Genomic DNA, 23,624 nt, shown 5'->3' on the forward strand with positions numbered 1-23,624 from the left:
CTCTGTTGGTACGGCTGCCAGTGGATTTCGCTAAGCATTTTCGTGACGTTCTTTCCCTTAGGTTCAAAATGGCTCTGAGCACTATGCGACTTAACTTCTGAGGTCATCAGTCGCCTAGAACTTAGAACTACTTAAACCTAACTAACATAAGGACATCACACACATCCATGCCCGAGGCAGGATTCGAACCTGCGACCGTAACGATCGCTCGGTTCCAGACTGCAGCGCCTAGAACCGCACGGCCACTCCGGCCGGCTTTCCCTTAGGTCTTCTATAGCTCATATATTAATCCTACCTCATAAGGCTTCCAGACTGATGAGCAATATTCAAGAAGAGTTTTTTGATTTACATTTCGTTGGACTTCCTCCAGTGAATTCTGCCTAACATCTTCCTTTCCTGCAACAAATTTTATGTGGTCGTTCCTGGTAAAATGGTATCTAGACTGGAGAAAGGCAAACTGGTAACACTTTCATAGGGACTTCGCTACGACAGACAAGTTACCACCACACTCCACGAGTGATCGCTACTTCTGTAAATGTTTCATTTCTGGTGATTTTTGTGTACGATGTCCGGTTCTTCTGCACGGACAGTCACGCAGTTCCACTAGTCTCATAAAAGACAACAGCCGGTTACTTTAGGTTTTGCAATCTAGCGACTGGGAAAAAGCGCAGGTCGTTCCCGTTTTCAAGAAAGGTTGCAGGGCAGGTGCACATAGCAATAGGCCTATATGACTGACTTTAATCTGTTGTAGCATTATGGAACATGTTGTTTGCTCATGTATTCTGATGCTTTTGGGGAACGACAATTTTCTCTATAAAAATCAACATAGATTCCACAAAGACAGATCTTGCGAAACTCAGCTCGTTCCGTTCCTCCACGAGATCCACAGTACTCTAGGCAACGGCGCTCAGTTTGGTGCCGTGTTCCTAGAATTTAGGAAGCCATCTGACACCGTTGCGCACTGCCGTTTTACCGAGTATCGGACAAGATTTGCGACTGGTTTCACGACTTTCCTGCAGACAGAACACAGCACGTCGCTCTTAACGGACAAAAATCGGCAGATGCAAAGGTAATTTCCGGGGTACGCCTAGGAAACGTGCTAGGACAGATTCTGTTTACAACGTATATAAATGATCTAGTAGAAACGTCAGAAGCTCTTTAAGACTGTTCACAGATGAGGCGGTTGTCTATGAGAATGTAGGAATGCCAGAAGACTGTATACATTTGCAGGACGACCTGCACATGATTGATGAATCGTGCGGGCTCTGGCAGTTGATCCTGAACGTACATAAATGTAACATATATTGCGTGTACATAGGAAAAGAAATCCACTAATGTACAACTACATTATTGACGACAAATTGCTGAAAACAGTATCTACCGTAAAATATCTAGGAGCAACAATATAGGGCGACCTTAAGTGGAATGACCACTTAAAATAAATTATAATGAAAAGCAGATGCCAAACTGAGATTCATAGGAAGAATCTTTTACGGAAATATGACTCATCACGAAATAAATGGCTCACAAGGCGCCTGTTCGACTGACTCTTGAATACTCTTCATCAATCTGCGACCCTTACGAGGAAGGACTGATAGAAGAGAGAGAGAAGATCTAACGAAGAGCGGGGCGCTTAGTCACTGGACCGTTTAGTCGGCGCGAGAGCGTCACAGAGATGCCCACAAAATCCATTGGCAGACGCTACAAAGAGGCGTTTGACATCACGCAGAAGTTTACAATTAAAATTTCGGGAGCGTACTTACCGGGAAGAATCGGGCATCATATTACTTCCTCCCACATACTTCTCCCAAAATGACCACGACGAGAAAATTTGAGAAATTAGAGCTTATTGCAGAGGCTTACCGACAGTCATTCTTCCCACTCACCATTCGCGAGTGGAAAAGGGAAGGGGGATCAGAGGTACTCTCCGTCCCTCACAACGTTAGGTGGCTTGCAGAGTATGACGTAGATGTAGATGTACTTGATCACTGATGCAAATTCTGCATGACTTACAATCGTCCAATGAAATACAGGGTTATTCGTTAATAGCTCCAAGATTTCAGAATATGAGTGCATGAAAACTACAAGACAGAAAAAAAAAATGACACGTCAGTGGACTGCGTATCTCTCTCAGTTTAGATTTGTAATACGCGTCTACTAGGAGACAGGTGTTTCAGAACATTTAGACAAACCATCCGGTCCATACCGTTGCATTGAATTAGTTCGCGCTTGCAAATAGGCAACCCAATGAACAGATTACCAAAGCGGGTTGCTGCCATCGCGCGTACAAATTGACGTTTGACGCGTCACAAACAGTGCCCATATTGAGCACCCGTATGGTAAATCAAAAGCTTGGATTGACGTTCTATCCACTGACGTGTAGCTGTTTACGGCATATCTTCTTGTTTTCAATCAGTGGGCTTCCGAAACCCCAGCTGTACAACAGCTACCTACAAAGAGTCCACAAGACTGTACAGAATTCAGATACAGTAGCGATTTAGCGACGATTAAGAATTTCGGAATACTGAACTCGCTATACGAACAGGAACTACATTTCCTCAACCCCGTAAACACGCAGGTGAAAAAACGGAATAAAATAGTGAAGATGATGGAACAAATTAGATGTGACGCTGTATCACGAACAGACTGTAAAAAGGTGTGTGGCGAATACATTAGTTCCCAACAGATGGTATCTGTCTTACTCATACCGTTGCTTACTCACTGTCATTCAATTCGCTTCGATTTATCCTTGAGAAATGTTGTATAAACCTGCAGGCTTTCCTGACCATTGTAAATGACTGTTAAGTCTTCTGGATGACTAGGCGGCACTATATTCCTCTTAAAACTACTTTTCCAAAACTCGACGCTTCGACTCTACTTCCAGAGGAAGATTCCAGCAGAGGTATCGCAAGGTTGTATTTTCAACAAATTTGATAATGAATATGGCGCGGCATAATCAGCCAAATTTTACCTTCAACAAGAACATGCTTCATTTTCATGTTTACGCTGAGTACTTGAGTCACAGGCATGTCTATGCTACGTGGACGAATTGATAACGAAAACATGATTCAAAATGACTTTTAAAAAATTCGGAACTGTTCTCTCTACACCAACAGACACGCTCCACAAGTAACTACAAGACAATGGGTCGTTCTTTCTTTCGGTTTATCCATTACGTTGGGAACAGAATTCCCATTATCCACTTTCCCAATTGTGGATAAGAAGAAACATTACACCTGGTCGTACAGCTTAAAGCGCAGCGCGCCCTCTTTAAAAGGTTGGGAAGTGAAGCACACCAGGATTGGTTCCGCGCGTCGGGTTAAAGTCCAGCTGGTGTTTGTTAAGACCGTTAACCGGGAACACCGGCCAGCCTGAGTGAGGCGGTCAGCAGATTTTACGTGCTTGTCTTACCAATTACCAGTCAGGTCTTTTACCTCCACCTTTAAAACACATAACAAACACAATTAATATGCAAATATGCGCAGAGGACTTTTATTCAATTTGAGACCATAGGGTTGAAATAAAAATTATTTCAAGTGGTGGGTACGCGAGTATCTATCATTAGTAGGTCCTGCAGCAGCCTAGCTACAAAAATACTAAACAAAAGTAAGAAAAGAAATCCGATTTTCGCTGTCCTATTTACATACAGAACCAAGATTGGTTTTGATAGTCCGATCAATTATCGGTGTGGGAAGCGACAGTTGTTTTATACGACTTGTGTCTGTAAATGAACTGTTTCGAATTTACTACCATGATAAAGTAAGGTTATCCCTACCTTCGTAATCTAAACCAATACACAAAAGGGAAACATTGTTTCCAAAAATCTCGAAATGTTCTCGACAGATTTACTTCAAAATTTTGCACTATACAGTAATAAACATACGGACGGACATATATCTATTAAATACCATGTACAGGTTTTCTGTCGACTCCGAGAAAGAAAATGCTGTGCTGTGTTGTGAAAACGTGCGGTTTCGTTTTCTTCCTCGCAGTCGGTTTCAACTACGATAGAAGGGCATTTAAACCAATAGACACATTATGCTTCATCTATATACTTTTAAACAATGTGCTGTCTTGTTTTCTTCCTCGCAGTCGATACCGTCGTCACCACGGAAGATGCAGTCACGAATTTCTAAATTCAATGAATCCAGCTGACATACCCCCACACACTTTATGGCTTAAAGTCGGCGTTCCTGTAATATTACAACGCAATTTCAATTCTCCAAAATTATTTAGTGGTAGTCTACCCGTTTGCAGATTAAAACTACGAGATGAAATCTCTTAGAAGCTACTATAAGCCCAGGTTCAGCAGCTGGAGATGGCAGTCATCTACCCCGTACACCAATGATTCCAATCGATTTACCTATTCACTTTAAGCGACTGCAATTCCCAATCAAGTTTTCGTTTGCGATAACAATAAAGAAGCTCAAGGTCAGACAACCAAATACGTTCGGATTGATTTATGGTTGGTTGGTTGGTTTGGGGAAGGAGACCAAACAGCGTGGTCATCGGTCTCATCGGATTAGGGAAGGATTGGGAAGGAAGTCGGCCGTGCCCTTTCAGAGGAACCATCCCGGCATTTGCCTGGAGTGATTTAGCGACATCACGGAAAACCTAAATCAGGATGGCCGGACGCGGGATTGAACCGTCGTCCTCCCGAATGGATTGATTTATGATCAGAATGTTTTACGCAGTGTCAGTTGTTTGTTGTCCTTTCACGAACTGGCATTTCAGTTCACACTCTTCCTACACAGTACACAAAAAAACGAAAATGCTGTCTATTCTTGTTTCCATTGGGCAAAAAAAAAAAAAAAAAAATTGAAAAACCTTAAAAATAATGAAAGCCAAAACCGAAAACAATGGAGACTTTTTCATTAATGTTCCATGAGATTTATTATAATTTCAAATTGCATACCTTCAAAGTCGCGACGAGGGGCCGAAATTTGTGACTTGAAACTTCCCAGGGAAATGAAATGAAATGTCGTGTGGCTAGGGCCTCCCGGCGGGCAGACCTGTCGCCTAGTGCAAGTCTTTTGAATTGACGCCACTTCGGCGACTTGCGTGTCGATGGCGATGATATGATGATGATGAAAACAACACAACACCCAGTCCCTGAGTGGAGAAAACCCCCAACCAGCCGGAAATCGAACCCAGGCCCCTTTGCATGGCATTCCATCGCGCTGACCACTCAGCTACCGAGGCGAACATACCGCAGCTTATAACATTATACCCAATTTCCACACATATTACGCAATTGCGAAGCGCTGCCGGGTTCGTTAGTATTGTAATAGAGAGAGAGAGAGAGAGAGAGTACGTATTTTTAAGGAGGAGGAAGAACAGATTGTTCAACAATAAATATCCAAAAATCTTCAGGAACACGTGTTTTAAAATTTTGTTCACGCAGATTAATACTTGCGAAACTTTTATTACGACCAACAGATCATGTGCGTTGTGGAGAACTGGAATGCGTACAAAACATCCGAACGAGTAAAGACGCATCCTTAATTCTGTGCACAGAATTAGCGAATATTTTGTCGCCTGGCATTGATTATGCATGAAAATTGTTGTCATTAAAAGTGAGAGACGGTACACCACTTTACAAATAAGCCTAAGCCTGCTATTTAGGCTATAGGGTTGTTGCCAAGAAGTTCAATTTTACTAAAGTACTAAATAGGATTTATGTACCACTTTCCATCTCATAAAGAAATGTATGTGACTTTCGTCAGTTAAGTAAAGAAATTACCAATTTTCCGTTACTCCAGTCTATTACTTTTTCTTCACTCCATACAAAAATCACTTCATCCACATTAAACAACATTTTAAACAGTAAGCAGCAACTTGGCAACCTAATCACGAGTCAAATACGGTACAGCGTTCACATGGAGCAACAAATCGATTGAAGGAGGTGACACCCGGCGACCAGAGCCGCTTTTTCAGAATGGATACTGGAGTGTTTACACGACGAACAAAGATCAGAACTGGTAAAGCAGTTTATGGAAAACCCCATTTGCGTGCCCATTTTAAGTTAGTGTCTACGTAAGCGAAAATGAGTCACAAACGAAGGAAACTCGACTCCATAGAAGAGTAACAGGTGATACCCTTTCTCACTACTTTGTAACAAAGAATTAGACGTTCTACTCGCCATAAATTGAACCTTCTATAAACTAAACAACTCGCAATTCGTAAAACATTCGTAAAACTGCGTGATTTCGGTTCCCTTGCCCCAATTGAGCACTTCGACCCCCGCCCCCCCCCCCCTTCCCCAGCATCCCCTCTCATCGGGCCTGGCGACTGGAACGTAAACCTAGTTGCGTCTCCAAATACGTCACCTGCGGAGGCCGCAACACGTCTCACCAGCCTTCGTAAGACCGTTGGGAAGGAAACTGGAAATGCGCCAGAAGTGAGTCATTCGTAAACAAGAGGATCGCTCACGTCCCAGCGTCTACCATGGCCGAATCCCAAACACTACAAAGCAACACGGTCACGTCGTTACGTGCTGACGGCCTGACAGCTATAATGAATTCCAGTGGTTTCGGTGAACTGACCAGTGTTCCCCATACTGATGCAAACGACTCACTACTCTGCTCTGAAACAAAACTTCACGCACTGACGTTCAGAAAACTCTCAGAGTGTTCAGAAAACTCTCAAAGAGCCGCACGTGAAACCATGAGGAAGAGGGGGAGGGGGAGTCTGTCCACAGAAATTTATTAAACGGGATACGGAGGGGCAAGTTTTTAAAAATTGCCGTTACTTATGTGTAATTGGGTCTATGAGTTTTGAGGGCGCACTGCCACAAGAACTACATTATACACGAGGTATATGAAATGTATTATATACATAATGATTGATAGTTATCAACTAAATATTTATGCTGCTCGGATCACTATTACATCTAAAAGGTTTCCGTGAGCTATTAGTATCTATATTTATAATATTAATATGATTTGATTAGCTCGCTTCCTGACTTAATAATTGGCACATCTTAAAGGAACTGTGTATGAGGACTCATTTCAGTACATGTTCAGACATTCTACAAGATGAGCTCCAAAAAAGAAAAGAAAGCAAGTGGTTTTGTGTATGATGACGCTCACGCATGTTACAGTCTCGTTGTTCAAACTGCCTTTCTTAATATATATGGTGACGGACCATAGGTACAGGAGAACCTCTCGTATGATTTGCGCATTCACCCGAGTTCAATCCTTAGGATTATTATCTGTGGGAAACCCTAAGAAAACTGATACATGAAATATACAACTGTAATACAGAGACACCTCATCGAAGTGTTACGGAAACCCTCAAAAGCGTTTGACACAATCTAGAGGCGTTTGAAAGTCTACAATAGGCTATGGCCCGAGAAGTATATGCATAATATTTCCAATCCGTTTATGACCAGGGAACATTGAAGAATGTCCTTTCATTAAAAGAATATTTAATTGTAAGCCCTTTTTTTCTATTTTGGAGTGAGGAATCCACATTCCAAAATTTTTACAAGTTTTTCTCGTAATATACATCATTATATTTGTTTACGAAAATTTACAGCTAGGCATGTTACTCTATGTAATGCAATATGTCTACACATGTCACTTTTTAAAGATTTGAGTGGTGCAAATTCGAACAAACGTATGTCGAAAGTTAAACATTCTGGCCAGCTGATGAAGAGTATGACATAGGTCTAGTATTTGTACAGACACGTGCTATCACCTCCTAAAACCACACTAAAATCCGCTGGTGGAAATGACACTCAACAGTGAAGGATCGGTCGAAAAGAATACAAGCAATAAACAACAGATAGAATTACATTTTCCTGAAGACATATGAGTCTTAACTTTATCTTAGATAGGGGTAGGAGCTTAAGTAGTGAATTAAAATTCGTGCCAAGGCCAAGATTCGCAACTGGGTCTCCTGCATACAAGACAGTTGCGCTGACCACTACACTAGTATGGCATTGTGGCTAAAGCAGATGCATAAACTACACCAGTCCAGTGCCCTCCCTAACACAAACTTCAATTCATACCCTCAGGTTCTATCCTTGTCAAAGATCAAATTTGGCTGGTCCCGGCGGAGGTTCGAGTCCTCCCTCGGGCATGGGTGTTTGTCCTTAGAATAATTTAGGTTAAGTAGTGTGTAAGCTTAGGGACTGATGACCTTAGCAGTTAAGTCCCATGAGATTTCACACACATTTGAACTTTTGAACAAAGATCAAGTTGAGATTCATATATCTCCAGGAGAATGTAATTCCATCAGATCAATAAATCACCTACGCGTGAGGTAGAGGCAGGATTTCCCCTTTACATACAAAGCTGGGATGCTGTTCCAATATTGGAAAGCCTCGGCAATGCTGACGATTTAAGAAAGGAAAAATGGGCTGAAGGCGTGGATTGAAATTTGTGTTAGGGAAGGTATTGACTTAGGATAGTCCACGCAACTTTGTTAGCCACAATGCCACAGTGATGTAGTGGTTAGCAAACCTGCCTAGAAAGCAGGAGACCCACGTTCAATTTCCAGCCTTTGCACGAATTTTAATTAATAACTTTAGCTTTTATCCTTATCGACAATAAATAACTGTTTAGCTAGAGGTGAAATGTCAAAGTACTTTATAGACGACCATGCGCTGCTTATGAAAGCACGAAAAAAATTTGGGCTTTAGAGCATGCTATGCCATTTCATGAAGAAAGAAGCTGGTATGCTCTACAGGGGTCAAAACAGAGGACCAGACAGGCGAGACAAGGATCCATTACATTCCTCACTGCTCTTGTGGTGTGAACTACAGCGTGGGGCCTTGTACTGCTCTACTGGTAACGTGGTCGTGAAGGGCAGCACGACAATAACGTTTACAATTCTTGCCGCATACTGACGAACATTCAGTTTCCCTTCAAAAACTACTAAATCAGCCATGTCGTCTTACTCTATAGGTTGCCACACCATGAATTCAGGAGTTGCAGAGATATGGGTCTCCGCCTTCTTGTGACCTTTCACGATGATGTTTCAGTAGACACTGGATTCTGTCTGAGCGCCACAAATATAAGTGAGACTTATCGCTGAACCCCACAGAAAGCCTCTCAGTGTCCCAGTTGACTCTTGCCACCAGTCTGGTCGTCTTCGCGTCTTGTTGCCCTTCTGGAAGTACCCGTGCACACCCTTCTTGCGATACAGTAGTCCATTTCGTCACCAATCGTTCTGCAGTTACCGCACTACAGCCCGTGTTATTCGTTGGTGCAATGCTCCCATGTCCGTTCTGCCCATCAGTCGCCTTTCTCAACGTCTGTAAGGTGCCGATATGCTGCATGCGCACATGCTGCGTTGCGATCTGCACTCACTTGAAAAACTCCAGTAACGTTACATACACCCAACAGCCATCATGTACGCACATCATTCTTGATCTGTAGGAATGGCTTCTTTCCGTTCAAAATAAACTCTTACAACGATGAAATGTTAATCAACATAGCGCACTGGCATGGATAACCAGTTTGGTACTGTTCTATCAAGGCGTCTGTTGTGTAACGCTTACTATTACCCCAAGTGTATTTAAAGAGCCTTTGAATGCTTGTACAATTTTCTCTCTGTTTCTAGTTAAACTGCAGTTGTGGTGCCTGCCCAACGTAATTTTCTGTTTTGTTTTCTTCGTACTCTTTTTTAATTAGTGCCAATTTTTTAAGTATCTTCTCACGTCCTCTTCAAGACATTTCCTGGTAGTGCTTTTTTTCCCTACTTATTCGAATCTGCGCTGTCATTACTTTATGAAGCTCTCGTTTTCTGTTTAATAGCTGCCTTGGCCCATTTGAAATCTTCTTTTGACTGATTGCTTTGCTTCTTTGAACTTGCAATATATTTTGCCGTTTCATTACTACATTTGTTAAATAACTGCCCCTTTCTCCTACGTATCCGAACCTTGATTTTTTTAAGATGCTTAACTTGTTACTTAATTTAACCTGACGTACTCCCTTATGATTAAATGCTCATAATATTTGCGTATGACTTCCTATCTACTAAGTTTGTTTACTTCTTGCTTTGACTCGATTTAAATTCTACATGTTACTAGTCCAAGATTACAATGACTTCTTAAATGATTTAAGATCGTCACACATTGCACAGTGTCTTCATTGTTTAATGTGTCATTTTCAGTTCGACATGTTCCTTGTCAACCACATTTTCTATATCTTTTCTTTTGGGTGAATGTCTTCGGGACAACCGTATTACTGTTTCTCTGCATATCCCACTGTCCATCTTAATATATCTAACGAAATCATTCTCATAATAAAAATGTGTTTTTAGGTGGCGTCGACACCAAATTATCTGCTGCAACACCGAGCGAGGTGGCGCAGTGGTTAGCACACTGAACTCGCATTCGGTTCAAGCCCACGTCCGGCCATCCTCCTGATTTAGGTTTACCGAGATTTCCCTGAATCGATTCCCCATCCTTTCCTAATCAAATGGGACCGCTGACCTCGCTGTCTGGTCCCCTCCCCCAAACCAACCAACTAACAAACCTGCTGCAAACTACATACTACCCTTTCCATTGCACATTCAAGTAGCTGGTAAGAAGTCATATTTCCTTTTCTCTCATACACTCATTTCAGTTACGCATTAACGAAATCAGAAGGTATTTTAAACCAGTTTAACGTAATAGTCGAACATAAACGTGTTCGAAGAAACCAAGATGAATACCCGGCGGGAAACGGTCTTCTCCTTTCCGTTGGTCGTGTAAATGAATACGATACATCGTAAGTCCAACTGATAACACAGGTAAGAAGGCGGAGCAGACCAGGTTGACTAAAGAAGTTATCGTCAAACAATAATCTAGTGCTTTACCACCACGTCGCAACTCATCTCGGTAACTATGACAAACATAGAACAGCTGTGTGTGTGTGTGTGTGTGTGTGTGTGTGTGTGTGTGTGTGTGTTTTGAGGTGGGTCAGGAGGGGGGCAGGGGGGGGGGGGGGCAGCTGGAGTGGTACAGTGAAGAAAGAGCAACAACAGAAGTAGTAGCACACGAAGAAATTTGCCTTCTGTGGCCAAGAAGATAACGATTTATACAGTTATTTCTACGACTACTAGTAAACGACTCGCCATCGCTACTAGCAATTCGTTATCGAGTTTTGTGCAACTAATTCGCCTTTTAAAACGCTCACGTAAGTTCATAACGTCCCGGAGTAGAAAGTTTCACCCATCACTGTTGTGAAACTGCTGCCTGCTTCGAATCGAGACCGAGAGGGAAAGTGTCTCCTACTCACCTGAAATCTCCAATAGACGTTCAGCTAGCAACGTCTGAGTACAATTGATCCTAAAATATATTGTCTCAAAATCGAACTGAACTTCTTTCTTTCGGCATGGTTTCTTTGCTACATTTTAGATGCGATCTCGTCCGTTCTGGGAGTTCAAAGTACGAATAAGATGGAGTATACTGATCCACTTCACACAGTCAACGTCCTTTCTATTTTGAATGATACAAAACATGGTTGTCATACTTGTCTCGGTCCGCGACAACTATCTTTTTATTATTATTGTTGTTGTTTGTCTTCAGTCCAGAGGCCGGTTTGATAGGGATCTCCATGCTTCCATATCCTGCGCAAGTCTTTGCATCTCTGAATAACCACTGCAGGCGACATCCTCTTGAATCTGCCTACTGTAACCATTATTGGTCTCCCTCTACGATTATACTCCCCCCATCTCCCCACAAGTGCCTCCGATATTAAATTGGTATTCCCATGACGTTTCGGAAAGTGTTCTATCAACAGATCATTTCTTTTAGTAAAGTTGTGGCACGAGTTTCTTTTCTCCGCAGTTATATTCAATAGGTCCTCATTAGTTACTCGATCTGCCCATCTAATCTTCAGCATTCTTCTCAGAAGCTTCTACTGCCTTCTTGTCTAAATTGTTTATCGTTCATGTTTCACTTCCATAAATGGCTACACTCCATACAAATACTTTCAGAAAAGACTTCCTGACACTTAAATCTACACTCGATGTTAACAAATTTCTGTTTTTCAAAAACGCTTTGCTCGCTATAGCCAATTTACGTTTTATATCCTCACTACTTCGATCATCACCACTTATTTTGCTCCCCAATTAGCAAAACTCATCTACTTTAAGTGTCTCATTTTCTAATCTAATTCCTTCAGCATGACCAGATTTAATTATACGACATTCTATTATCCTCATTTTGCTTAGGTTGATGTTCATCTTATGTCATCCTTTCAAGACACTGCCCATTCTATTCAACTGCTCTTCGGGATCCTTTGCTGTCTGACAGAATTACAGTGTCATCAGCAAACCTCAATGTTTTTATTTCTTCTCCATGGATTTTAATTCCTACTCCAAATTTTTCTTTTGTTTCCTTCACTGCTCGTTTAGTATATAGATCATATAACATCAGGGATAGGCTACAACCCTGTCTTACTCCCTTCTCCACCACTGCTTCCATATCATGCCCCTTGACTCTAATAAATGCTTCTAGTTTCTGTACAAATTGTAAATAGCCTTTTGCTCCCTGTATTTTATGCCTGCCACCTTCAGAATTTGAAAGAGAGTATTCCAGTCAATATTGTCAACAGCTTTCTCTAAGTCTACAAATGCTAGAAACGTAGGTTTGCCTTTCCTTAATCTATATTCTAAGCTAAGTCGTGGGGTCAGTATTGCCTCGCGTGTTTCAACATTTCTACGGAATCCAAACTGATCTTCCCCGAGGTCGGTTTCTACCAGTTTTTCCATTCGTCTGTAAGGAATTCGTGTTACTATTTTGCAGCCATGACTTATTAAACTGATTGTTCTGAAATTTACACACCTGTCGACACCTGCTTTCTTTGGGATTGGGTATTTTGCCTGTCTCACACATCTGGCAATCCACGGCTGCCTCTCCTACCAACGATAGCACTAGTTCTTTGCTCAGTACTGTTCGTCTACCACCAGGGCCTTGTTTGGACTTAGGTCGTTCAGTGCTCTTTCAAATTCTTCTCGCAGTATCATATCCCCCATCTTATCTTCACGTCCATTTCCCTTTCTATAACATTTCTCTCAAATTAATCTCCCCTGTATAGCCTCTCGATATACTCCCTCAACCTTTTCCTTTATTTGCTCAGTACTGGTTTTCCATCTCAGCTCTTGGTATTAGTACAGGTGCTTCTCCTTTCTCCAAAGGCCACTTTAATTTTCCTTGGCGATATCTATCTTTCCTCTAGCGACATATGCTTCTAAATCCTTACATTTGTTCTCTAGCCACTTGCTTAGCCATTTTGCACTTCCTGTCAATCTAAATTTTAGACGTTTGTTTCCCTTTAATCTGCTTCATTTGCTGCATTTTTATATTTCTCGTTTCATCAATGAAATTCAATATTTCCTGAGATATCTAAGAATTTCAACTAGGCCTCCTGTCTTTACTATCTCTCGAAGTTGTTCTACTGAATTGCTTTCCCATATTGTAGAAAATCATAACCTAATGCTCTCTCTCTGCAACTCTCTACAACCTCTATTTCTTTCAACTCGTCCAGATCCCATTTCCTTAATTTCCTATCTTTTTACGGTTTCTTTAGTTCTAATCTACAATTTATAATCAATAACTTATAGCCGCGTGGAATGGCCGCGCGGTTAGTGGCGTCATGTCACTGACTGTGCGGCTCCTCCCGCCGGAGGTTCGAGTTCTCCCTCGGGCATATGTGTGTGTGTGTGTGTGTGTGTGTGTGTTGTTCTTAGCACAGGTTAGTTTAAGCAGTGTGTAAGCCTAGGGACTGATGACCTCTGCAGTTTGATCCCTTAAGGCCACATACACATTTGAATAAATTATGGTCAGAGCCCACATCTGCCACTGCAATCGCATTACAGTTAAAGCTTGGTTTCGGAATCTCAGTCTTACCACTATATAATAAATTTGAAACCTTCGATATCTCCAGGTCCCTTCCACAGTGGGAAGAAAGAAGATGCTTAAAACACAAATGTAGGCCTGTGTTGTGATAGTGCCACGCAAAACATCAAGGGGTGCTAGCCCCCTCTACGAAAAACACGGACCACACCATAACGCCACCGCCCCCGAATTTTACTGTTGGCACTACACAAGATGGCAGATGACATTCACCGGGCATTTGCCACACGCGCACCCTGCCACCGGATCGCCACAATGTGTACCGTGATTTGTCATTCAACACAACACTTCCACTGTTCAATCGTCCAATGTTTACTCTCCTTACACCAAGCGAGGCGCCGTTTGCCATTTAGCGGCGTGATATGTTGCTTATGAGCAGCCGCTCAACCATGAAATCCAAGTTTTCTCACCTCCCGCCTGTCATAGTACTTGCAGTGGATCCTGATGCAGTTTGGAATTCCTGTGTAATGTTGGCGGTCTCAGTCAGTCAACAGACGAGGTCGGCCTGTACGCTTTGGTGCTGTACGTGTCCCTTCACGTTTCCACTTCACTGTTACATCGAAAACAGTGGATCTAGGGATGTTTAGGAGTGTGGAAATCTCGCGTACAGACGTATGACACAAGTGACACCCAATCATCTGACCACGTTCTAAGTCCATGAGTTCCGCGAAGCACGCCATTCTGCTCCCACGGTGTCTAATGACTATTCAGGTCGCTGATATGGAGTACCTGGCAGCAGGTGGCAGCACAAAGCACCTAATATGAAAAAGTATGTTTTTGGGGGTGTCCGGATACTTTTGATTATATAATGTATTTCCATATTTCTCAAGTTCAACAATATCGAAACTGTTCAAAAATCTATTATCGTATCAAGTTTTCAGAGATCTAAATATGCAAATTTTGCATTCAAAATACTCCGCTCTTCGAAAATGCTCGTTCTCGTGTCCACAATAAAAAGCAGTCTTTCGGTTTTAGCACTCGCAAGTACGGAAACCAAGCGGCAGGAAAATACTGAGACCAAGTGTCAGGAATAATATGCACAACCCATTTTGACGATGCGTTTTTATTTTCTTCGTAGTTTCCTTGCTGCTCTGATGGGCGGTTTCGGTAATTTATTATCTTTTCATTTTCACTGCAATGGAAAGGACTATTCTCTTCGCTGAATAAACTAATTTTTCATCTACTACATATTCGACTGTAAGCTGGGAATTGGCTCTTTCAACTATGTATCATGCACCTTTTGCTTATGAGCACAGGAACCATCCTGTCAGCTCAAAACAACAAATCCGTGAGAAAAAAAGACAAGTGTGATTGAACAGAATTCGAGAACAAAATCAGCGGGCAACAAAGTACTTCAAAATATAAAGACCTGATTGGCAGATAACACAGGAATCTCGGTATAATTCCGGATAAAAGTTTGTGTTTTTAGCAGCCACCGGCAGTAAGGCTTCTCTACCTGTTAATATTCATTCGTAGGCAGGAATCTTATATTTGTTCCTGTCATTTTAATGCTTTCTAAGATAACAGACAAGTCTATTTAATATCATTAAAGGACATAAGCAGCTGCAGCGCTGGGTCAATTAGTAACCAAAAATACTACTTCCAAAGTCCAACTTTTATGAATATTTAATTAGGTTTAGACCGTTTCATTTGCCACACGTTGAAACTTTTTTGTAATAGAACGAAGTTCGTGGTAATCTATTCTTAAAATAATTTCTGCCATATTGGTGTTGGAAGATAGTGTAACGCCAAATACATTCATCACTGGTTCCACAAAAACTAATGCCGTTTCCTGCGTGTAATACGCAGAACAAGCGCTCCTGCCTCTCTCTCACTTCTTTCTTGTTTCTTTGTTTCGTATCGACCGCGGCCAAGCGAAGTAACTGTTCAACATGGCTGCCGCGTAAGAGGGGCTTGCGGGAGTGTTTCAAAGATTTGCGTCGATCTCGTATTTCCGAAAATGGCCATGTCAAATCTTTATTCGAAAATATCAACGAAGCCTATAAAAAGATTCCAAGAGAATATATCTCAAACAAATGCATGGGTTAACGGTACGTACGAAAATACAGCTGGATGACATTTGACATCCATTAAGTGACGGAAGTAAATAAGCAGACACAAAACGTTGAATCCGAATATAAATTCGCTTTACTGGTTGAAAAGCTATAATTCACTCTATTTTTATGTTTTCATTGCAATACTTTGTGGCTCAGTCCAAGGATGTACCTACTTATTAATATCGGTATCGTTCGAAAATGTAATGTACAGACGTAAATGAAATGTCAACAAATTGCAGGTAAACAAAACTCAGAAATTTACCGCCGAGCGAAGATAAAGTGTTTCTGTACTAGTTTCTTAATGGAACGAAGATGTTAACTTTTCATTTATCATGAAAAATAGTGGTTCTGTTTACTGTTTTCGTAACCATCCTATTATTAAACAAAGTAACTAAATTAGTGACTACCTTTCGCATTGCGTGCTAGCATTTATTATTTCAGTAAGTGTATCGGGCGATTGTGCTATGTACTTTAATGCATTACATTACTTAGCGTACATCTCTTGACTTTTCCCCCCATAAACAAGATATGTAATTCAGTTCTTAATCACTGTTTCAGCAGAAGCAATCAACAATGGTGGCGGTTTGTCTCTGTCACCACCCCACAGTGTATCACAACGGGAAACAATGCAGATTACTCAGCCAGCTAGTGCTCCAACATCACCTCTTGCTTCTCCAAACCTGATCAGCACAACTTTCACACTTTCGTGCCCCAGCCAGTCAACTGTAGATCCTAACTGGCAAGCATCAAAATCAACTGTTCGTGAACGAAATGCAGCTATGTTCAATAATGAACTCATGGCTGATATACGTTTCATCGTTGGAAGTCCAGGTGATTACAAATAATTGTTATAAGTGAGTTGTTAAGGTGAATGTTGGTGGGATGCTTCCATTGATACCATGACTGACTTCTTCCCTTAATCCTATTGTACTTTGTTTATGTATTATATATTTCCTATGTATTGTATAATGTCTGATACTTTTGATTGAGTGGTATAAGAAAAAATAAAATAAATGCTATAATAATGTGACTGTCCATGCTAAAATGTGATGATATTCTCCTATTCCAGGACACACACAGTCTATACCAGCACACAAATATGTATTGGCCACAGGAAGTTCTGTATTTTATGCCATGTTCTATGGTGGTTTAGCAGAAAATAAGGATGAAATTGAAGTTCCTGATGTGGAACCATCAGCATTTCTTACACTTTTAAAGTAAGTACCAAGATTATGGAAGACAAATTTGATATACTTGTTTATATTCTTCTTTAAATTACCTCTTTGTTTTGCACAGGTATCTCTACTGTGATGAAATTCAGTTAGAAGCTGACACTGTGTTAGCTACATTATATGTAGCAAAAAAATATATAGTTCCTCATTTGGCACGGGCATGTGTAAATTATTTGGAAACAAGCCTCACTGCAAAAAATGCATGTCTGTTACTCAGTCAATCACGGCTTTTTGAGGAACCAGAGCTGATGCAGAGATGCTGGGAAGTTATTGATGCTCAGGTACGTCTTTCACAGTCGCTCAATACACTGCGACTAGATGACAACCCTGACACTTATAATACAGCTCATATGCAGTGCCGTGAAGACAAATCCATCTCTACGACTCATTCCATCCATCATCTTATGCAATGACACGAGTCATTTATACTATAAAGACTGATCAGAAATGTGCATTTAGTGATTGAGCCACTGAGGCAGTACGCAAATGAACAAAGTGATGTGTGAGGTGGGCAAGTGATTATATAAAGTTTCATTTATATAAAATTCCATAACTAACTTGATCAGTTTAGTAAGTATAAAATAGACTTGTACATGGGGATCATGGGATGAAGAAAATAAATGCACCTTCATAATGTGGAGAGGGAAAAATGACAGAAATAAATAAAATTGCTCACATGGCTCATAATCCTCCAGAGTTCTCTCATACATCTATAGATAATAGATATGTGTGTTACCTGTAGCTACATTTTTTGTGTAATAAATATCCAAATATTTTTTGTAAACCAAGCAATAATCTGTCACAAATTTACTATATCCCATTATGAGATGAGGAATGAAAAGAAACCTAAATGGATGTTATGAAAAACTGATGATGTACAATTCATTTCTTGTGCAATTAATGAGTTTTCATTCTTATTAGGTGTCAATTGACTCTTAGTTTAATGAGCTAATAAATTTTCATGATGTCATGCAAAAACAATAAGACAAAGATCAATCCCATATGGTTTGCTTGTCATTGCAACATTGATACATACACCACGGCATTACAGCACTACATTACTGGTGGTGCAACTTTTATGATATATCTGTCCTTTCCCATAAGATGAAAAGCAGAAAGGGAGGGGCTACTTTGTGTTTGAGAATATATCTTAGTATCCTTTACTGTAGCGTGCATGCAACTCTGATCACACTTGCTTCAGTTTGTCCCCCAAAACAGTCCTTATAACTCTGTTACAGTATAACAAGCAGTTATTTATTGTTAATTGTCAAATTCAAACAATTTCAAATAGCACCTCAAAATGTCAATCAAAAATGGCAATATCATTTTAAATATAGTGAAAACTTTTATGTTCTTTGTAATAAAAATGGCACTCCTGTAAATATCAGAGGATAAAAGCAGGTGACAAAGGCTGTACACACGAGAAGCACTGATTATAACAACATACAATGTATGTACTGTAATTAAATTTCAGGTTTAGGTACTTAATTAGAAATAAAGGCAAAGAACAACTTTTTCAGAATGCTTGGCAAAGAGAATGGACAAAGAGAGTGCAATAGGATAAAATATTATCAGTGTACTGTATTTTTCCATCAAAGGTGAGCACAGCCTTTTTAATCTGTCATTTACTCTTATTTGAAGCTTTAATGATCTGAGTTATTTGAAAACAGGTAATAATGACAGTGAAGGCTACCTGTAACGGAAAATGCGGTTACATCAGCCTTACAAAAATTATTCTCTGCAACTGCCGCCATCCTTTACTTAATGTTTTCTGTGAATCAAAAGTTTACTTTTTAATATTTTGGTTAATTTAATGTGTTTATATTGTTCACATATGTGATTACAGTATTTAATTCAGTCAGAAAGTTAAAGAATAAATCAATTGGTGAAATAAGTTTATAAATTTCACTGTATGGATCATTTCTGCGTAATGTGAAAAACTGAAAATAGATGGAAAATGTTACAGATGAAAGAAATGAAATGGAATTGACCTGGATGCTCATGTTGCTGTCATTTCAGAAATGTTTATCTGGTATATATTGTCGTGAAGTTTTCAAGTATTGCAAATAAGTAATCTTTCATGTGGAGCCTGTGGCAAAGACATATCAGAAGTACTGTCTCACTAAACCAAAGGAACAATCATGATTAATGAAGCCGTTATATCTGAATTTCAAGATCTTAAAACATTGAAGATATCACATTGTAAGTCAAAGTAGCTGACTTCAGTATGAATGATATGTAACAAAAGTATTACAATTAGTGACAATTTAGGAGTGCAACAGAATTCTGAAAATGGAGGAGACTTCAGTGTTAACTGACTGGCTCTGTCATGTATGAAGTAATTATTTGTCATTGGAGTGATTTTACTATGCTCTAAAATTTCTGCACTCAGTGAAGATTGTTCTCACTCTTAAGAGTAGGGCATGTATGTGCCTATGTTTTCCTGTTGTATGACAGTTCATTAAATGCCAATTGAGAGAAAATTGCAGCAGTGCACATTTTGTAAGATGGCCAGAATCTTTAATTTTGATGTAAAACATAATCATCATGTAACAGTATTTGGGGACATCATTTGACAGACATATGGAAATATGATGAATGTTAATGGTTTCTCATATGCTGCTGACATTACCATGTAACAGCAATTGAATAACCAACTACTAAAAGCACTTAGCCTATAGAGCATAGTGTCAACACTGAAATTTGATGACCAGACAAAATTTAATATTGTAAAAGAACCCATTGTAATTTCTGTACACACATGCCTTCCTCATATGAAAAATATATATGAAATATTTTTAACATATAGTCTGTTGCTTTGCTTGGAATCACACTACAGTGTTCCTCTTTAAAGCACATCTGCATCATACACATAATATGAAACAGAGAATTTTTTCAAAGAATAGTTGTCTTATTGGAAAGTGCATCATTATCTCCTACAATTGATATAGCAGAACTTTACAGCTGTAGTAACCCTTTTTGTTTTTTAGTATGGATTTTTATTTCTTGCTAGAAAAGAACACACATAGAAGAAGTAGCAAAAACAGTGAATATGTGACTTCTTGTAATGATTGTTGTCTCATTCATTCGGCAACAAAATGGAATACGTTTTAATACAGTTATGTTTTCTTTTTGAAGGCTGAAATGGCTCTCCGATCTGAAGGCTTTGTGGATATAGACATTCATACACTGGAGTCTGTATTAGCAAGAGAAACACTTAATTGCAAGGAGATGCATCTCTTTGAAGCAGCTCTTAACTGGGCTACTGCAGAATGTACTCGACTAGATTTGGAACCAACTCCACAAAATAAAAGAACAGTGTTGGGCAATGCATTGTATTTAGTTCGTATACCCACAATGAGTCTTGAAGAGTTTGCTAATGGTGCAGCACAGTTGGGAATACTCACATTACAGGAGACAATTGATATATTTTTACACTTTACTGCTCATAAAAAACCGCAGCTTAGTTATCCAACAAAACCAAGAGCAGGACTTAAGCCACAGGTATGCAATTCAGGTTTAAATTAACAGACGAAGTATCACTAAGTTTCTACACTTTAATTTCTGTAGAAATTGCTTAACGTTTGATTATTTCTCATTCCCATCTGTACAGGTATGTCATCGCTTCCAGTCTTGTGCTTATCGCAGTAACCAGTGGAGATATAGGGGACGCTGTGACAGCATTCAATTCAGTGTGGATAAGAGGATATTTGTTGTCGGTTTTGGACTTTACGGCTCATCTGGAGGTGCTTCGGACTATAATGTGAAGATTGAGCTAAAACGGTTAGGTCGTGTTATGGCTGAAAATAACACAAAATTCTTTTCTGATGGTTCAAGCAATACGTTTCATGTATATTTTGAACACCCTATACAGATTGAACCAGAATCGTACTACACAGCTTCTGCAATTTTAGATGGAGGCGAATTAAGTTATTTTGGCCAAGAAGGAATGAGTGAAGTGACGGTAGGCTGTGTGACATTTCAGTTTCAGTGTTCCTCTGAAAGTACTAATGGAACAGGAGTGCAGGGAGGACAGATACCAGAACTTATATTTTATGGGCCTTCATCAGCTGACGAACATTAGTATGTAACATTTATCGCTTCTCTGACTTTGTACAGCTCTGTACGAGGTTACTTTTTAATGAGGTGTAGCATGAAAATCCCAAAACTTTTTTCCCTGCATTCCGGCAATATACATATTTGGAATGTAGGAGAAGAATTTTTGGCACATGCATACACACAAGTCAATATTCTTCCTTTGTAAATACATATAAAATATACTGTCTCATTTATTTCACTGTTGTGACCATGAGTGAATAAGTAAAATAATTTATTTGTCTTTGGAGTTTTTCTTTGTATTTATTCTAAGTCTCTAAAGGAAGGTAGCAAGGCACGAGTGCAAAAATGCGTAATAATGTTACTGAATAGTTCAGTATTATGACAATGTACCTATTGTTGGAATAAAAAAAACATATTTGGATGAATGTATTTCTCTGCCTCCTTTTTGTTAAAGAACAGAATGAAATTATGAAAAGAAAATGATCCATGGTAAACCATTCATGCTATTATAACTGGAGTTCAACCTGAATTCCTGAGAATAACTACCGAATCTATATAATACACACTTCAAGGTATTTAACAATTCCATGCCTCGCATCATCCCTGATATAAAACCTTCCTTCTTATCTCATTAGTATCATATAGTTCAGGCTGCCAACTGTAGGAGAATCCTCAAATAATGTCGCATCATACCTATAGCAGTTGAATGAACCATGGACAACATTAGGACAGCCGTGAAGAAACATCCTTCTGTTATATTGCTGATCATTCCACATATTTAATATTATATTACTTTTATTGTTTTGACTATTTTCAAAGCCAGCTCTTGTAACAGCATCAATTACAATTGACTGGATATCAACTGAGAAAAAAATTAGGTGTTTGGCATCTAAAAAATATACGGTGCCCCAGAAGATTAAATAGAAATGGCACAAATGTGGCTGCTGGCAGCTACATGAGCTTTATCATAACATAGCCACTGGTTTGATGTTCAAAGCAACGTATTTTTCAGTGTTGACATCTCATTATATATAGTAAAAGCAATGTAGAACTTCAACGCTGAATTCAGTTTCGAGCAACTATAATCCCAATCCGACAAACTGGTCTTGGGGCTTCCGATGTGTCTGTAAATCTTGGGATGTGCACACACATCAGATGAAAAAACTGTAGATACTGAAGAATAAGCTGAATAGAATGGTTGAAATCTCCATGGTTCAAAGACACCTCCACCTTTCAGCAGTAGTAGATAGTGTTGCAGATATAACTTGAGGTAATATCTTCAGGTGTGTATATTCTGTACACTATATGAAAACATTTTTCAGAGAGCCAACATTGACCTATTACCTGTCCCTTGTAGGAGGATGCACTCAAGGTAACACAGCCAAGAAAATTTGCCTCATAACACAGAGCACTTGCGAAGTTTACGTTCTATTGAAGCCTCGGAGTCCAGAAGGGAGAACTCATCTGCCATAGTATGAAAGGTGCTGAAGAGCTTCAGCAATAACCCTACTGAACAGGTGCATCTCGGAAATCTATAAAGTCGCAGCTTACTAGAGAACTCAAAGTTCACCACTTATTGGAAAATTCACAGAAAGCCTCATGATGCAGGTGGTACACAAGAAAGTGATTACCCTGTTGCTACTACTAGCTTGGACAGATTGGAAGTATTTACAGTCAGTACAGAAACAACCCGTTCTAACAGTTGAAGTGAATGAAAGGGAAGCCACTTCTACAAAGTCCTGAAAAGAAAGTTCCTCACAATATTTCCAAACATTTTGAATGATTATCGAACAACACTGTAACTTATGCTCAGAAAGGATATGATCTGTTCAGAACTGTAATCAAATAGAGAAAATTGATATGTTCTGCTTGGGATGATATAGGATGCATTTTAAGGACGTCTACAGCCAAAGTCAGCATGACATGTCATCTTCTAGCAACGTACTAATACACGTCAGATTAAGAACAGTGGCAGAACATGAGAAGAAGAAGGACTCGTGGTAGCCATCTCTTGTTAGGACAAATCCCAGCTCTTTATATTCTGAGCACGAATGTCTTTCATATGAAGTCCCATCAAGTCTGACTAAATTTTAAACCTTTCCACAATGTCTCATAAAAAGGAGAGGGGGTGGAGCACTTGTGGTATTGTTGATGTGATTCATCTATTGAATGGGGACATTACTGATCACACACTTTTACTTAGCCCTTGAGTGGAGGTTGCTGGGAGGGGAAGCTTGCAATTGGCTCATAGTGCAATAGTTACTGAGACACCCCCACCTCCTTGTCCAGAGCAGCCATCTTATACCATATAAAACAAATGAACACACAATGGAATAATGAGGTGCAGGAGTGACACGAATGTTTATGGTAAGTTGCTAGAAGGACCAGGTACAGCCTCTTCACTCATTTTTGTTAATTATATTA

The 23,624-nt window shown here is 39.8% G+C and overlaps 2 protein-coding genes across 3 annotated transcripts in view; one reads left to right on the forward strand and one right to left on the reverse strand.

The window, feature by feature from the left end:
* The window catches only part of LOC126168897 (transcription factor IIIB 90 kDa subunit), a 372,622-nt gene that overhangs the window by 269,806 nt on the left and 79,192 nt on the right, over window positions 1-23,624 (reverse strand). The gene's annotated exons all lie outside the window — the stretch shown is intronic.
* LOC126168914 (BTB/POZ domain-containing protein 6-B) lies at window positions 15,721-21,621 on the forward strand. Of its 2 annotated transcripts, none has more exons than XM_049920597.1 (6): window positions 15,721-15,903; window positions 16,468-16,740; window positions 16,979-17,126; window positions 17,206-17,422; window positions 20,280-20,645; window positions 20,755-21,621. In XM_049920597.1, exons 1-6 carry the CDS (start codon window positions 15,813-15,815, stop codon window positions 21,223-21,225), a joined length of 1,566 nt encoding a protein of 521 aa, XP_049776554.1. In that variant the 5' UTR covers window positions 15,721-15,812; the 3' UTR covers window positions 21,226-21,621. The 2 variants fall into 2 exon arrangements, with proteins under 2 accessions (XP_049776554.1, XP_049776555.1); XM_049920598.1 differs by having other exon boundaries at window positions 16,471-16,740.

The sequence above is a fragment of the Schistocerca cancellata genome, chromosome 1 (genome assembly GCF_023864275.1).
Source record: "Schistocerca cancellata isolate TAMUIC-IGC-003103 chromosome 1, iqSchCanc2.1, whole genome shotgun sequence".
Lineage (NCBI taxonomy): Eukaryota > Metazoa > Arthropoda > Insecta > Orthoptera > Acrididae > Schistocerca > Schistocerca cancellata.